General features: G+C 43.6%; 2 protein-coding genes across 2 annotated transcripts; one reads left to right on the forward strand and one right to left on the reverse strand.

The window, feature by feature from the left end:
• The first annotated feature begins 403 nt into the window (after nt 1-403).
• E4F1 (E4F transcription factor 1) lies at nt 404-8657 on the forward strand. Its single transcript, XM_026859204.1, has 14 exons — nt 404-529; nt 599-607; nt 695-791; nt 1192-1397; nt 1614-1734; nt 1995-2147; nt 2479-2645; nt 3167-3394; nt 3687-3792; nt 4306-4523; nt 4886-5084; nt 6286-6446; nt 7257-7319; nt 7914-8657. The coding sequence occupies exons 1-14, from the start codon at nt 404-406 to the stop codon at nt 8259-8261; spliced, it is 2202 nt and encodes a 733-aa protein (XP_026715005.1). The 3' UTR covers nt 8262-8657.
• A 111-nt stretch (nt 8658-8768) lies between these two features.
• ZDHHC4 (zinc finger DHHC-type containing 4) lies at nt 8769-17512 on the reverse strand. Its single transcript, XM_026859330.1, has 6 exons — nt 17267-17512; nt 14861-14934; nt 13062-13240; nt 12836-12961; nt 11938-12182; nt 8769-10892 (listed from the first exon to the last, which is right to left on the reverse strand). Exons 1-6 carry the CDS (start codon nt 17387-17389, stop codon nt 10608-10610), a joined length of 1032 nt encoding a protein of 343 aa, XP_026715131.1. The 5' UTR covers nt 17390-17512; the 3' UTR covers nt 8769-10607.
• Between the last annotated feature and the right edge of the window lie 11 nt (nt 17513-17523).

A 17523-nucleotide genomic window follows, 5' to 3' on the forward strand; every position in this document is an offset into this window, starting at 1 on the left:
CTGCGACAGGGCCCGGCCGGAGCCGAGGGGAAAGCGGGGCCTGGGGCGTGGGGATGATGGGGCCCGGCCCGGGGGAACCGGCCCCTGCGGCGCTCGGCGCGGGGTGAGGGGGGTCCTGGCTGTGCCGGTTCTGTCAGTGGGGGGCGGGGAGGCGGCTGGTCCCGGGGTCTCTGCGCCTCGTCCCTCCTCCGAGCTGCGAGAGCGGAGCCCCGGGGCCTGGCCGGGGGGGAGAATCGCCCCGCTCAGCTCCAGAAACGGCGAAAAGACCCTTCAGCAACCCCCGGGCCCCTTCTCTCCGGGCTCAGGAGCTCCTCGGGACAAACAACAAAAGTTTTCGATGTAAACGCTGGTCGTTAATAGGTGCCGTATTTTCCCAAACCGATGACTGACTTTTAAATTGTAGATGAAGATGATGTGCATAAGTGCGGTCGCTGCCAGTCAGAGTTCACCTCCTTGGAAGAATTTGTGCAACACAAATTACAAAAGGTCTGCCAGCGAGTTCCAGAAGCTCTTGCTGCTGCATCGGCAGGTCTCCTCAACCAAGAAGTACAAAAGGTGACAGCAGGCTTCTCCTCAAGCCGTGGCTGAAAATAATTAGGATGCAACGGTCTGTTGGGTTGGAGGGGAGAGAACAGAATACAATGTTTTTAAAGGTAATAAAACTTTTCTGCTAAAATGTTATCTGTCACAGCAGGTCGTTCCTTCTGTCGAGGAGTCGATAACTGTTGCTCATATAGTTGTTGAAGCATCTTCAATAGCAGAGGAAATCAGCAACGCATCTGCTATAGTAGGTGAGCTCCGAGACGCTTGCCTTTATACCCCTGCTGGGTTAGGAACTTGTTTACTCGCCCGATGTCCAATTCTGTTGGATTTGTGTTGTATTTGGGTATGTGACACCTCAGTGTTACTGAGCACAGGGACTTGGGCCTGAGCGTTAACTCAGAGGTGTGCGAGAGGCATCCCTAGGCCAGCTTTGCAATTCTGTCCACATTAACACAAATTAGATTTAACATTCCATTCCAGAAGTGTCCGTTTTAATATTTATGTTGCGATTATGAGAACTTTGCAAAGACCTGTATTCCAGGTTTAAAGTACCTGTTTCTCCTTCCTACTGCTGAAGCAATAAATTGATATAGCTGTGTAAAGCTCTTTTCTGTAAAGAACATAACTGTCTTCCTATCCTTTCCCCAGGTAGTGGGCACATCAAAGAAGTCATTGTTGCAGGAGACCACGTTTTTGAAAACCCAAATGGTCACATTGATGGGGAAGTCAGTGAAGAGCAAGGCAACCCTGACGATCAGGAGCAGGATATTTCCACAGAACTGATAAAGGTTAAACTGCTGGTTAACAAGGAAGGGCGATATGTATGTGAATTATGCCAGAAGACATTTAAAACAGTAAGTATTACTTCTACCATGCTCGGCTTAGTGAGTTATTTAGGCTAGCTGTTAATTAAGACGTCTCGAGACTTGATAACAATGCACTTCTCTACTGCACACTACACTTTCAGAAGGAAAGTTCTGCTTTCAGAAGGAGCATTGTTGTTCTTTACAGTTGCCATGTAAAATCCTTAACCATTTGGAACATCGTTTAAAACGGAATTCTTTCCATAGGCAAGCATCCTCAAAGCTCACATGATCACTCACAGCAGCAGAAAGGACTATGAATGTAAACTCTGTGGAACTTCCTTCAGGACAAAAGGGTCTCTGATTCGACACCATCGGCGTCACACTGGTAAGACAGTTCTCCAAAATAAGAGTTCCTTGTTGCTGCAGTCTGCTGTCTGTGGTTATCCAGCTTGCCTTCTACTCAGAGTTCTTGCTATTTTCCATCTTCTGCTGAGCTGAGCCTGCTGAGCTCCCTGATGTTTGGGGTGCTGGGAGGCAACGTGGGGTTCTGGGCTGAGCACAGGCAGCTCACTGTAGAAAGCTGCATCGAGCTAATGCTGGCAGTGGTTAGTTTAATACCGTTGTGTTCATTCTTGTCATTTCCAGATGAAAGACCTTACAAATGCAAGAAATGTGGGAAAAGCTTCCGGGAATCGGGAGCTTTGACTCGGCACCTGAAATCTCTGACACCCTGCACTGAAAAAATTCGCTTCAACATGAACAAAGAAATAGTTGTCAATAAAGATGATTTGCCAACAGGTCAGTGATGCCACCAGTGCCTGACTGGAATCCGATGAGAATAAGCATGCTCTCAGCACTTGAACTATAAATTCTTTCTCAGTTATGAAAGAAAAAAACATTTCTGTGGTACTCAGTTTATGTTTTTTATAGAGGAAAAGAGTAATTTATAGAGCTAAACTATTAACCTGAAGCGCATGTAGCCAGGCGTTGGCTGTGAAGTGTTGGAGAATCTGGTTCAAAGGTGACTTTAACAGGCACCTCATATCCTAAGACACATCTTGTGTAGGGCCCAGAGGGTGATGAGGGGTGGCAGTACACCAAGTGATTCATTGTGCTGCTTTTCTTGAAGGATCCTGCAGTTCAAACACAGACACGGTTTCATCGATAGCAAGTGAATCCATCGAGACCTCCCCTGTCATTCATCTCGTGACAGATGCAAAAGGCAACGTTCTTCATGAAGTTCACGTCCAAATGCAGGAACTTCCTGTTGTAGATGCAAAATCCCTGGACCAAGACGTGAGTGTCATTTCTTTTCAATACCCTTCGTGTGTTTTATGCAAAGAAGTGTTTTGAAGTATTTCACCTTGTGAACAGAATTGTGTTAGGGGCTGGGAATAAATCTGTGTGGTGGAAGTAAATGGTTAATTAGCTTCTTTTTCATCTGAGAATGCAGAAGGCAAACTCTGGCCTTGTCTGGCCATCTGCTGCTGCTGAGCTTGGCAGCAGGTGTGTAGGATACAGGGGGATGCAGCGGGTTCACCACAATACAGAAGGCGAGAGGGTGATTTTGTTGACCATTCCTGGCTCCGAGACTCTGCTAGGAACAAAGGCTTATCATCCCTTGGACTGTGTGTTTTCAGAGTACAGATTCACCTCCTCTTCCTCTCCCCTGTCCAAGATCATTCCCTTGTTGATCTTTTAACCTTGTATCACAGTTTAGACACTCTAGAAAGAATGACTGTTGTTGCAATGTTGTTGTAAAAAAAGAGCTAACTCTGTATTTTCTGTGCTAATTACTTGACTGTTTATCCCTTCAGCAGCCGCATCCTGAGGAGCTGCTGTGTGAGGGGGAAGTGAACAGTGAGAATCTACTGAGGCAGGCCATGAGGAACTCTGGTATTGTGATAGAGAGAGTCGCTGTGGAGGAAATGCAGAAGCCAGATGAGCCTGCTGGAGCTGCTACAGAAGAACTAGAAAATGAAGTGGTGAAAGCAAAGGAGGAGCCGTGTGGGGAACAGTGTATTGAAGTGGAACAAGTGGAGTCTGTATGTTTGTATTCTATAAATAGATTAATTTTTCCTTGCCTGTACTTGTGGACAGCACTGTTAGCCTCACCACCCTGCATGTTGTCCTCAGTGCATCTCTTTCTGTGCCTGGGTCTTTGTGTGGTATTATATGCTTTTAAGTGTAGCATTAGCACACATGTGGTCTCTTCTGTTAACAATATAGATATCTTTCATGTCAAAGCTAGAGTTTTTAATTGGGAATTTGGTTAGTGATACTTACTGTACACACTAGTAAAAAAATACTTAAGTTGTACCATTTTCTTTCCAATAGACGGACGCAGAAAGAACAAATGGGTACAAAAGTTACATCTGCCCTCACTGTAATGAAGCCTTCAATGAAGCTACTTCCCTTGAAACACACATCAAAGGTCATTTAGGTAAAGTTCTACTGCTTATACTGTTGTCCAAATGTGCTGTGTCTTGCTGCGACTTTAGTACAGCTTGCTTTGTTCCAAATTCCTTGCCTTTACGTGGCTGTTAGCCACGCAAAATCAACAGATGCTTAACACACTTATATGGAAAGGGTGACTTTGGTTGAGCTCTAGAATAGAGGGTAAAAGAAGTATGTTTTGGGGAAAAAAAAAAAAGTTTCTGTGTTTCAGGGCCTGCACTGCGTCCTTGAAAGCAGAATTGTGTGAAGTCCAGTAAATAGATTAGTGAGGCACTGGGGTTGATAGGCTGGAACTGCTGCCTGAAAGGCACCAAAGGCTGTAAGAGCAACGTTTGAGCAGAATTCACTTACAAATGAGACGAAGCCCATGCGTGCAGTTGAAAATACGATTTCCCTCCTTCCCCAGGTTATTTTTTTGGAACAATTTTGTTACAACATGCAGTAGATGCAGGACAACCAGCAGGAGTAAGTGTCAACTGCGTTCTCTCTCCCTCTCTAGATTACAAGCCTTTTAAGTGTGAGGAGTGTGGCAAAGAGTTCACAAAGGGCTATCTGCTAAAAAAGCATCAAGAAGTTCATGTGAACGAACGGCGTTTCCGCTGCGGAGAGTGTGGCAAGCTCTACAAGACCATTGCACATGTGAAGGGGCATCGAAGGGTGCATTCTGATGAGCGGCCGTACTCCTGCCCCAAGTGTGGCAAGCGCTACAAGACAAAGGTATCCGCCCTCACAACAGTTTTACCCTCAGATTCTCCTTTCCAGAGCCAGGGTTTGGGAGAAGTTAAGAGGCTTTGCTCCCAAAAGAACAAATGCCAGCTCACCTGCCTCTTATGTGATCTGAAGCTCCAGAAGGACCTTTTGTTTTAGTGGAGAAAGGAGGGACAAATGTAAACCTTCATATTTGTGAAGAAACTGTTCCTTCCTGTGTGAAAAAAACTACATAATAATAATAAAACCAAGTCTTTATTATGTCTTACGTGAGAACAAGCCCTCAAAGATGTTGACTTCTACCCTGGAAGTTACAGTACTGCTTGCCTGAGTTTGCTGTTCCCTCTAGCTGCCCTTTTCTCTCTGTACAGAACGCCCAGCAAGTTCATTTCCGAACGCATTTAGAGGATAAGCCTTACGTCTGTCAGTACTGCAGCCGGGGCTTCCGGGAAAAGGGCTCCCTGGTCCGCCACATCCGCCACCACACCGGGGAAAAGCCTTTTAAGTGCTACAAGTGCGGGCGAGGCTTTGCAGAGCACGGCACTCTCAACAGGCACTTAAAAACCAAAGGTGAGGTGGGAAAGCTTGTCTGCATTGGGGTGAGGGGGCGGTTCTAGAATTGGGTTTCCACAAGCTGCTTTTTGGCTGAATGATAATGATTTTTCAGAGTGGGTCTAACGAGCTTCATCCAAGGCCACTTGTTTATCTGCATCTCAGTTGCATCAGGAGATGTGTTGTATTTTCTTTCACCTACACCAACGATTATTTCTATTGTGATCTTTCCGACCAAAAACGATGCTGCAGGAGCAGCCATAAAACAATTCCAATATAAAATCTAGATCAACTAAATAAAGAGGAAAAAATAACCAAAGCAGAATTTGCATTAAGAATCTAACTGCGGGAGTGCTACAGGCTCTCTGCTCCAAACTCTGGCTTAAGTGGTCTCTGCCCTGAGCAGGGAAGACAGACCCTAAACTCTACAAGAGTCCACCCCGAACTGTGAAGTGGTTCTGTTCTGAAGTGGCTGTACACAAAGAGGGAGAAAATCAACATTTTCACAAAGTAATGCCAGAGAGCACTTGATTTCTGTGTTGAGGAAGGAGGCAAGAGAACCATAAAACTTACGATGTGGTGCGTATTGTTATGATTAAACTTGCCAATTTTTTTTTCTTGGCATTAAATTCATACTAGTTTTGTATTTTTATGAAATCCTGTAAAAGCACAAAGCGTGACTATTCTGTGAGGGAAACGTGGTTACATTCTCCCAGATAATTTTGTTTGATAGGATTAGTGGCACTGGACCTGCTGCTCCTTTAGCTTCTAAGCACGGATCTTCAAACTTCTTCAGGGTAGTAATGGTGATGTATTAGATTGGAAAGAAAGCACAAGTTTACTGGAGAAAAAAAGTTTCCTAGGTAGATACTGAAGTGTAACGCATAAGCAGAAAAGATACATGACTTAAAATACACCAGAAATCTTACTGTATGTTCTTTGCATACGGCTTCTGAAATTCTGTCTGGTTTTATGCATCTTGTGTGGTTTTTGAAATTGTCCTGGATGGTTGCTCTGCTTGAGGCTCAGTTCTGTGGTCTGGTGTCACGTGGGCCTTTTCTAGGCCATTAGTTGGCTTGTCATGGTGGGATGACATTGGCCGCTTGTTAGAGGGGTTAAAGGGGTCTCATTTGTGCTGTGTAGTATATTCCAGGTACTTCTATATTTAAGATGGTTATGAAAAATACTGTCTTTCTGGCATTTTTGGAATACCATTCAGGTGGCTGCCTCCTTGCTTTGAAAGATGTGGAAGAAGTGATGGTGTCTGAGGAAAGTCAGTCAGCTGATAACTTAGCTGCAACAGTCATTTCTGAAGATCCTCACACTGTTTTGGTCGAGTTTTCTTCAGTGGTGGCGGATACTCAGGAATACATCATTGAGGTAAGCGAGTGGGGGGTGAGCAGCTGCCTCCTGACCTTAGCACTATATTTTGTCAGTAAAAACTGCAGTTGTACATGTTCCTCATTTTGGCTTTTTGGAGAAAATACAATAGGATCTAGCCAATGCTATACCTCCCTGCACAACCCTAGGAATAAGGAGGATTAATCTTGTTCAGGAGAGCACCTGGAGTTTACTTCACCACCCTTCTAAGTTCTGCATTTAACGTAGGCAGGAAAATGAGAATGCAGAGAAGACTGACAGTCGTTCATCAGAAGGCTGAAACTGAGAACTTCTGGCTATACCAGATTTTGTGTCCTCCCAAACTTGCTTCAGCTTTCCCTCAACTTGTGCCTACTCTCTTCTCCTGTATTTCAATGTAGCTTACTTGGTTTGAAATAATCTCTGTTGTTTTAACTGGCTGTGGCTGCCATAAGCAATGAATTAATACATTTTGCTTTCTCCCCCTTCATGACAAGGAGCCAGTACTCATCTGTGCAGAATAACACAGTTCATTTATTGAGCCCCTTTAGTGCTACCACAGTTTTTCTGCAATAGGAGAAAAATCTGCCAGTTGGCTGAGTCCTGCTGAGAGAGGATGTTCTGTTAGTTGTGAGCACTCTGTGTTACTTTTAAGTAAGTCTCGATAATGGGATTTGGAGGGAATTTCAAGGAGTTGTTTTTAGAGTAGTTACTCCATCATGGGGGGAACAGAAAGACTTTTGTAAAAGATCTTAGTGTCTTATATCCTGGCAATAGAAGATTATTTTTGTAATAATCTAAAAAGGGAATCATCCTATTTTGTCTTTCAAGACTGCTACTGAAGACATGGAGACCAGTGAAGCTACTGAAATAATAGAGGGGACAAGACATGAGGTAAAGCAGCCACATAAACTACTGTTTCGGGGACTTGCTATAGATGAAATTTATCACTTTTAGCGTCTGAAAGTCCACGTAAATAAACTCAACTTCAAATAATTAGTTTACCTGCTTCTGTAGTTTTGCAAGCCTCTCTGTATGAGAACATAATCCTGGTCATACTGGGTTTGGCTGAGCTCTGTTAAACCCAGACCCTTGCAGCAATGGTGGCTGGCGACTCGCACAGCTTCGTATATGAGGGCCCCGCACTCCTGGATGCTAGAAATAATGGTTGCTGTGAGGTCAGGGGCTGCCAGTGCTCCTGAACTGTGTCAGTGTAAATGTCTGGGCGTGCATCCCTAAGAGTTTTCTATAAATGGTAGTTTGACTTCCCATAGGAAGATCCTGCTGGCAAAACAGCTTCAGCGCCTCAAAGTGTGACATGTTCTAGGATTTTGCTGTTCTCAGGGCCATGAGCACTTTGGTGAACAGCTGGAGGAAGCTGGAGTGAAGTGCTGCTTGTTGTACTGTCTGCACTGTTTGTGGTGATAACTGTACTTCTAAGAGTGCGATACACCAAGAAATAATGTGGCCTCTTTTCTCTAAATGTAGGTTGACAGCCACATTATGAAGGTCGTGCAACAAATAGTAAATCAAGCAAACTCTGGTCACCAGATCATTGTACAGAACGTCACCGTGGCAGAGAACTCTGAAGTAAGCACAGACACTGCAGACACTATCACCATCGCTACCCCTGAGAGCCTGACGGAGCAGGTGGCCATGACGCTGGCTTCCGCCATCGGCGAAGGGGCGGTGCTGACCACGGAGGGGAGCATCGAGACCGAGGAAGCGACAGTGACAATGGTGGCATCCGAGGACATCGAAATAATGGAACATGCAGGAGAGTTTGTGATTGCCTCCCAGGAGGGGGAGGTGGAGGTTCAGACTGTGATTGTGTAATGAACAGTATGCAGTGAGTGGTGGGTGTTAAATGTAAAACTTACTCTTTTTCCCTGGTTTGGGGAATTTGATCAGCCCTAAGTTTGCCATTATAATTGTTCAGAGTGAATGCTTCTGTAGGTAAGTGGCTTAATAGGATGGTTACATCCCTGAGACGTTCTCTGTTTAAAATGGAAATAACAGTAGTTAAAAACCTCCGCATGGTTATACTGTGGAAGTGACTAACAGGCCCTATTTGACAGTCTCAATATTCTGTACAGCTGCTTCAAATAAAGGAAGATCCTTTGCAAAGCATTTACCTCTGACCACAGGACAGCAGCGTTCTGGTGTTCAGAAGGATTCAGAAAGCAAAGCAAATACATAGGGTCTCATAAGAGACTACTTAATCATATGCATTTAAACCAAGAAAACCAAACCTAAGGAGTTCTGGTGTGCATTCACCACCACTCAACAACTTTCATGCCTTTAACCTCACTACTTTACTCCTCCTAAGGCATGGTACTGCAGTATTTTATTTTATATCCTGGACAAGTAGCCTTACATACTGGTCTATGAAAGAATGCATTGTTGTACCCTTGCAATGCCAGGCAGGCTGCTCTGAGAGCTAGTCTGTTGGTGTGTAAAGCCATATTGTATATGATTTTTTTAAAAAAAAAAAAAACATATATGGATTTTTAATTGCATATTGTACAGATTCGGCATGTAAATAAAGACATTTTTAAAAATAAAGTTATTTAAAGTTAACTGTATTTTTCCAATTTTTGCTGTATTATCACTCAAACAGAAGAACTGGAGAGAGAAAAAAACAGGGCCACTTTGTGCTTCAGAAACCCTCATCACTGGGCGAGTCAAACGTGCTGTTCTTCCCAGAACAAGCCCAAGCCTCTAAAAGCAGTGAGTCCATCGATGCTTTGGAGATCTTTCAGATGATCCCTACTTGGAGGGATTTGTCTTCTGCTGTTAAGGCAGAGGGTTCTTGTGAGGGACACTGCTCAATTAATTGCCTTTTGGCATTCCCCTAGAGAATTCCTGTACAGGGTGGAAGGCCATGTCACTCTTGAAGTGGTCTGTTCAGTCATGGCAGGTGGACAGCCCTAGAAACAGCCTCAACTGTAACCTCTGCAGCTGCAAAATGCTCAAAATACAAAGAAATGCCCAAAAGAGAGTTGAGCCTCTTGCTGTGAACAGATCCAACAATGGTACAGAGATGAGAAATGCCAGAAGGCATCTGCCAGGACCTGTATGGCCAGAGCTCCATCAGATTTCTGATACCCTTTTCAGTATGCTGAAATTGTGTCCAGATTTTCACCATTTTCATGATTCTAAGGCTGAAATGGCATCTTATTTTGAATGAGCTGAAAATAAGTATCAAGAAAGAGACTTGGCAAGTAAGGAGAAGTGGCACTTGCAGTAGTTTCCTTTCTAGGCAACTACTGCTACAATCAAGGTGTACCATAGTAGTACAAATCTGCAGTAGAACATGGTTTCTGCAGATTCCAATTCTGCCCATAATCATGCTGGTTTTTTCCAGCTAAATATGTGCAACCTGTTCTACATATTGTTAATAGTAATGGCTTAATAATTTGCCAGATAAACATACAAAGAGATGAAGCTTCCTCAAAGCAGCTCTTTGTTAGCTCTTTCCTTGCAAGTGCATGCAGAGAGATTCACTTCAGCAAGATGGACCAAACTCGCCTCTCAATACCAATACCAGTACATCCACTACTGGTCCCTCTAACAAGGAAACAAGAGGACTAAGCTTAACCTCAGATCTCACCAAATGAAGTATCTTCAATAGTGCTCTGCTGAGGCATTGTTAATCAGAATACTGCAGTCAGCTGTGCATTATTATTTTCCCTGCAGGGGAAAAAAAAAAACAAACTAAAAATTGACAAATAAATGTCACTTCCATATGTGTGACATTGCTATGTTTCTGTAAAGTCTCCTGCAGGAAGAGTACTTAAGCCATACCAAAGTGCCTTAGGAACTGTTTGTCTGTTACATGGTTGTATATATTATGCAGCATACAAAACAGTAACCATAAAAAAAACGTTCCTTGTGTATGTGTTCCTTAGCTGAACCTAACTCTAGCCCAGCTTGCTTCTGTACTGTGATGGTGTCGGAAAAGACTAACAGGCCCCTGTCACAAGCAGTATGAGTAGTGTTACAGATAGACTTGGAAGAACTCTTAGTTTTTTCAACACTGGTCAACTTTATGAAAACTTAGTTTTCAAATTCTTAACTGAAACACAGTAATCTTTTTACAAAAGTCGTTCAGAGCATCAAATGCTGCTGAAATAAAGTCTTACAAAAAGTTTTAAAATGCACATACAAAGAATGGTATCTTCATGTTGTCTTTTTTCTTTCCAATACTGTAGGAGGCTTAAAGATCTCCTTTAAATTCATCCAGACTCCTTTAGAATAAATGTTTTTGTAGACAACTTGTCTGTCATGAGGCTGCAACGTTAGATGGTGGGAACACCTGTATCTTCTGGATTTATACCATTCATTGGAAGTTCGGTTGGTTAAGGCCAAATATAGATTGAAACAGCAGTATGCACCCAGGACGAGGGTGAGAAGAATAACAAACCCAAGCATGAAGACAACCCTAGGAAAAGTCAAGAAAAGGTGCTGCAAAGAAAGAAAATAATAGCTTAGTTAAAAAGTTGGAATGTTAAATCACATGGAGGCGAGTGACCACTACAACACACCAACTGAAATGCAGGTCCATACACACGCATAAGTGTGCAGCCCCAGAAACAAGGTCATAGCCCTATCCCCATCCTGCTCAGTGATGGTCCAGATTTCCAGAAATGGAATCCAGAATGTGTATTTCCTCACAAGCCCTGCTAATATGCAGGAGCATTTTCTATACTCATCCATCTCTGAGTGTCTGCATTTCATATTGGAGTTTTCCTTGGGTTTTGTTGGTTTTTAACTAAAAAAGCATGAATGCAGATCTGAAAAAAAAAAAAAGGTCAAATGAAGAGGCTACAATCTGGTACAACTTCAGGTTTTGCTGTCATAACAGTTTAAGCAGCTCTCTGAGCTGAATTCCGGTACTGAGGAGTGGTTAATGGTACTGCTCAAACATGAGCAAGCATTCCCTGACCAAGATTCCTTTCTAAGAGTCCCAAGGAAGAAACAGATGTTGTCTAGGATGAGGGAAAGATAAAGCATTTACTACTTAGCACCTCACTCTCATGCTACAGAAAGGGATTGAGGGGATTGAAATGCAAAGGACTCCAAGTCACCCTTTACTCGCAGGTGAGAGAAAATATTCAAGTCTGTAAATTCCAGGGTAGTAGGGTCCTGCTTTAAAATCTCCATGAAGATAACTCAAGGATCATCAACTGCTTCCTAAACGTTAATATAGTAGATGATCATTGGAATGTAAAGTGGTTCTTTATGAACCAGATCTGCTGAGTGAAAGCAGCCTGGAGACAAGAAATCTGAAGAATGGGAGAGTGGAATGAAGTGCTGTGAGAAAAATCTCATATTTTTAAAGTATTCTGCAGTGGCAGTTTTCTAATCTTAATGAGCTACATGAAATTGGTAAAAAAGCTGCAGTCTGCCCACATCCTGCTTGTGAGCACAGGTGGACTTACAATATTGCTGAAAGCAAAGACCGAGATAGACCCCTCTGTCAGTGATAACCCAGACAGCATAAACTCACCTGAACAAGGAAGAGAATCTCAACAGCGCGCTCCTGTCCTTGCTCATCGATGTAACTCCCGTGCATCATATTGGACAGCAGCACCACTTGGATGAGAAACGCTGCCGTGATGGTGGCGATGGCTGCGGCTGTGGCAGCCAGCGAGAAGAGGTACAGGAGGAAATATTTTGCATTGAAGGCACCAATGCAGTTGTTGACCCACACGCAGTGGTGATCAAAACGATGCACACACATACTGCAGAAACCTGATGAGGAGTGAGTGACAAAACAGTTCAGTTATTTGCTTTTTAAGGAATCAATTTGATTTTTACACAGTTTGGGATAGTTTTTCATCTGAAAACATCTGAAAATTAAGGTCATGATTTAGCAGATAGCTTTTTGCAAAATGTTTTAAGCAAACATTAATTTCAGTTGGATATCCTCAAAACCCCAATACTAAAAACCAAAGACATGGATCTCATCTCTTCTTTTATTCACCAAGTCTGCAGCTCAAAGACTTTTGTTTCTCTGACAGTACTGCCCAGCAAAGCACATGGAAGGTAGAGGCTGCAGCTCCCAGCTTTATTTTAGATGATAACAGCAAATTCTGCAAGAGAAACACAAAATCCTGAACCCACGTCTTGACAGGTGATAATTTTTCCTTTAACTTCTAGATGCTAAAAAGCTTGTCTGCTCCTGACCCCAGATGATACCCTTGGAACTGGTAATTTCTATGAGAAGAAATAGCAGCTAAACAGCTCCACGAATGGGCAAAGGGCAGCTGTGATCTGGGACCCCAGTAAAATGAACCCATCGAGCTGGATAACAGAACAGATGTGGTGTGAACTTCAATTATTGATGGAGAATTAATCTGGGAAAGTATTACTGTTACACTTATCAAGGAAGTTAAGATTCTTACTGCAATGTTTTGATCTGGCTGGCTTCTCCATGTTGCATGTAGGACACACGACGCCTTTCTGAAATAATACACCATCATATGCATAAATCTTAACCAACGATGCATGATTTGATTTTGTTATTATACCTGTGAAAAAAACAAGAAAAATAGCAAAATTAATGGGGTTTGTAACACATTCTAGGTTCTGTTTTCAAACAACTACTGCTCACAAGCAGCTTGAGCTTACCAGGGTTGGCCCGGGAGCAGAGGATGAAGCAGCCCATGTTCCCAGCCAGCAGCAGGTAGGGCAGCAGCAGGAGGAGGAGGTGGAACTGAAGCTCCCAGCAGTACACAAACACTTCCCATGTGTATTCCCCATACACTGCAGCTTGCAAGGCCACATGCAGGGCAACAAACAAACAGCTTCTGTAACAGAAAGGGGACAGCCTACTTCATATTCAGCATCTTGATGAACAGGTCAAGTACACTCAGAGGTGATCAGCAAAGACTTTCCAAATGCAAGGGGACATCTCTTTTAGGTTTTCAGGCTAGCATGGATTGCATATTAATAGTGGTTTCTCCATCCAGTGGCTTCTCCTGCTCTTCTTCGCATATACACTCCTTTAAATATGCCAGCTAAATTCAATTCCATTACTGTTGTGCCCTTTTGATTTTTTTCCCTTTCAGTAGTCAAGTACAGAGCACCCTCAGCACTGACAAAATATGCCACAGCAATAGGCCCCAAAACATTCTGCCAGAAAACAATTGCTGTGCGCTGCTCTGAAAGCAAAGCAAACCCCAGCAAAAGGAAACCTTAAAAAACCCTGTAATAATATAAGCAGCCATTACAGAGTAAGTGTGGCAGGAGCAGACTACAGCTTCTGCGAGGCAAGCTGCACAACTTCTCAGCACGCAGCTTTGTCTGGGGGCATCACACTGAGCAGCAACGTCCAGCCACCCAGCAAACAGGTGCTCAGATAAGCCACGCAGTAGCAGAGCAGTGTTCACTTGCCGCAGTTCTCTGCATTATATGTCAGTTTACTGGACTTTCATTATGAGTTTTAAATAACTAGTGATGTGGGTTTTTACTACAGCAGGAAGCCCGTTGCAGACAAGCTCTCCCCTACTGCGCTCTCCACCATTTCTGGGTGTGATCCAGCAGGATCCTGCGGGGTCTCCTCTCAACTGCTGGGCTACAAGTAGACAGCCTCAAGTGCTGCACCTCCCTGGACTTCTGCATGAGCTGGAAAATCTCTCACTCTAATGCAACGAGGCAAAGGCTGCACGTGGAAGATCAAAGTGCCTCCAGCACGCAGCATGGTCCAGCAACGACAACCACATCAGGCTCATCAGGGAATCGCTCTGCTGCCAACTGCCCCCGTGGCAGCGTGACCAGTGTCTCATGGGCTGTGTTAAGAGCAGAGAATCCACACAGGAGGCAGCAAAACAACCACAGCACACATGCGACAGCTGTAGATGTTATGCCCCTGAAGTGTCTGTCATCTGGAGGGAAGGTATTTAAATAGTTCCTGAAGCAGATCCTAAAGCACCAAAATTTACAGGAAATTGGAAAATTCACCTTAATATAGCAGGCTGCACATTGGCAGCCATGCAGCTTCCCCTTGAGCCACCTGGACATCCAAGCTGCTGGGCTAAAACTAACGGGATTTGAGGGAGAGGATGGGGATCACTAGCTCTTTCTAAACTCAATCTGCAGCTGCCAGAGAGCCTGTTGTAATTCTCATGTGGATGCAGCCTCCCCCCAGGGTGACTAACATCTGCTACACTGGAAGCTACTGAGCCACATTATCTTTGTTTGTCAATATGTTCAAATATTTCAGGGTGCCATCTTCTAAACAATGAGCAAGGAACAAGATGACAGGAGTGTGGCAAACCTTAAAGGGAATCTGTCATCCCTGACAAGCACCCTTAATGAAGAGAGAATATCTAAGGGTAATACTGAAAGCTCTGATGGTGGCAACATCTCACCAACAGTAACCAGAAATACTAGTAAAAAACAATGCTAAAAGCATAGAAGTGCAGTACCTTGTATGGAAGAGCCTGTGAAGTGCCCTCTGTGTCACTCTCTGGAGCTGTGTGGGGATTACAAATGACAATACCTGAAGCAAATGAAAACACTGTGTTACCCAAATTGCACACTGCTTCTGCCCTGTGGGAAGTTCAGGTAAAAATACAAGGCATCTAATCCCTCAGTTATGTATCTGCCGTATCACTGGGGAAGGAAGCTCATTTTCAGGGGCATCTGAGCTCCTGAGAATACAGGCAGACATATTGCTGGGGCTTCCAAAATGGGAGTGAGGTTCCATGTTCTTGGAAGTAAACAAATGTATCTGGATTAACATGTGAAAGTTATAAGGAGCTTATATCGGGTTATAGACTGGGTAGCTGGTTAAGCAGGGGAAAGAACTGAGCAATTTCTGAACTACAATATGCTTCATCAGGACATCTGACAGATGCAAGCAGAGATAAGCAAAGGGATAAAGCCTGCTATCCTCCAGTAAAAGGAAAAACCCAACCCAACCAAAAAACAAATAAAACCCCCCACCAAACCCAAATAATCCACAGTTTCTTCAACTACAGCTATGATCCTGTCTGATAATTCCATGTCTGTCTAACTGCCGTTGCAGGAACGGCTAAACACAATGAAGAAGAAAACTGCCTGTCTTCATTCAGTGAATCCTCAGCCATAGTCTGTGACTGCGGAATTGTTTGACTCTATTCAGAAGATGACAGATCTCTATAGCAACACACCGCTCCATCAGTGGTGGAGGAATTGGAGCAACTGAGCCTATTTCTAGTTGACACGGAAAGAAAATATGCAGTGAGAGCTTCTTGTCTCAGATTTGAAAGACCAGAAGGCAAAAAGCATATGTAGAGTTGAGAAGATGTTAAATATTTTTCTTTTAACTTGTATGCCTTGTATCAGCAGTTCAAGTGACAAGCCTTTTTAAAAAGAGGCTGTGTACTGCAATAGGAAACATAACTAGACAGAAAAGTGACCTGCGTGCAACTGCAAAATTCAAATTTAAATTAACTACTTGTTAGTACAATCCAACACTACATTCACAAGCCATTATTCCCCCACATACAGTACAGCAATCCCCTGTATTTCAGCCACTCCTTGTGCCAAAGCAAAAGGCTCTCACAAACAGGATTTCTGCTTGCAGCGATGACAAAAGTTGGAGAAAACAAGACGACCTGCACAATGAATACAACCATCGTGCCCAACCGAACGGCTGGAAGCGAGGCAAGCAGGCCAGGGGGAAGCTGGCTTGTCACAGAGCTGGGAACAGCTCTGCTCTGTGCCAGTTCATGATTTCCTATTGCTCACAATGAATACTTGAAAGGATCTTACAGGAATGCAGTCAAACAACATCAACAAACTTCCAGGCTGATACACTTCATTAATTACAGTCAGAAATGAATTTAAAATACAGTTTCTAGAGAAACTCTTTAGGATTACCTAGATTTACTTCATGTGTACAAGTATTGATTACAATTCTCCAGACAGTATTTTAATTGCTGATTGTCACACACGTTTCATAGAAGCTGCTATTAAGAAATGTGGGAAAAGAATACATTTTTCTGCAGTGATTTGTGTGTCTATAAAGCAAAATAAAGTATAATACTAATACTAACAAAGTCTGTTTAGACTCATGTAAACAGTTAAATATTATTTACAATTTAAATTATAATTCTCTTATCCTTTCCCTTCCAAGAATACTACACCTTTTCTCTCCCTTCATTCAGACACAACCCAGACAGAGAAATAAGCTAGTGCCTTTTCAATTCATTCCCTGTTTTTACAATAAAATGCCAATTCTTAATCCCCTTTTAAAGGGGATTCCTCCCTCTTTCTTAGGAAAGAACAGCCTGCAGCATTATTACAGACTCCCATTAAAAAGCATCCCCTAAAATATGTGCTACCAGTTATAATTGTCTCCCTACTTTAATTCTCAAACTGTCCCCCACCTTTTTCCCCTTGATGCAAGCAGCAAATACCATAGAACTGCAGACTTGAAGCTTCACGATTACGTAATTTCTCAAAGCTGACATGTTACGGTGTCACTGAACAATGCACTTTTCGCACCGGGAGAAGTTCCATCCTTACTCCTGCCCTGCGGCGGCTGCGGCCGGCCAGACTGGCACTCGCAGGAGCAGGAGCTGTGAGACACAAATGGTTTTTTATTACCTGCTTGGGCAAGATTTCATCAGCCGAAATGAAGCGTATTTCTATTTCCAAACCCAATTAGCACTTACTTGAGAGCAGCTGTCAAAATAGGATGAAATATGAAACACACCATATCATCACTCCAACCACAGATACCAGAGGGGTTTTATGGAGGAGAAGCACGCTAATTTTAGCACGACAAACGAGGACAGACTACCAGAGCAGGCGGTGATTATCGCTCTGAAAGCTCGGATCTTTACCTGACTTGCACCGTTGACACTTCTTGTGAGGAAACTCTCCTTCCTTCCCGAGCAGACGCAGAGTAGAGCAACAGTAGTGAGGATAAACCCCAAGTAAATCAGGAAGAGTGTCAGAAAGTCCATCCCGAGCCCTGCAATGTAACAGCAGCAGCAGATTAGTGCCCCTCAGCACCAGCCCTCGGCAGCGCGGCCCGGCCATGCTTCACTGAAGCAGAGGAAGGAGGCAGCTCAAGCCCAGGCAGCGCCCCCCCCCCCCC

Source organism: Athene cunicularia (assembly GCF_003259725.1).
Source record: "Athene cunicularia isolate RWA chromosome 14 unlocalized genomic scaffold, athCun1 chr14_part1, whole genome shotgun sequence".
Taxonomy (NCBI): Eukaryota; Metazoa; Chordata; class Aves; order Strigiformes; family Strigidae; genus Athene; species Athene cunicularia.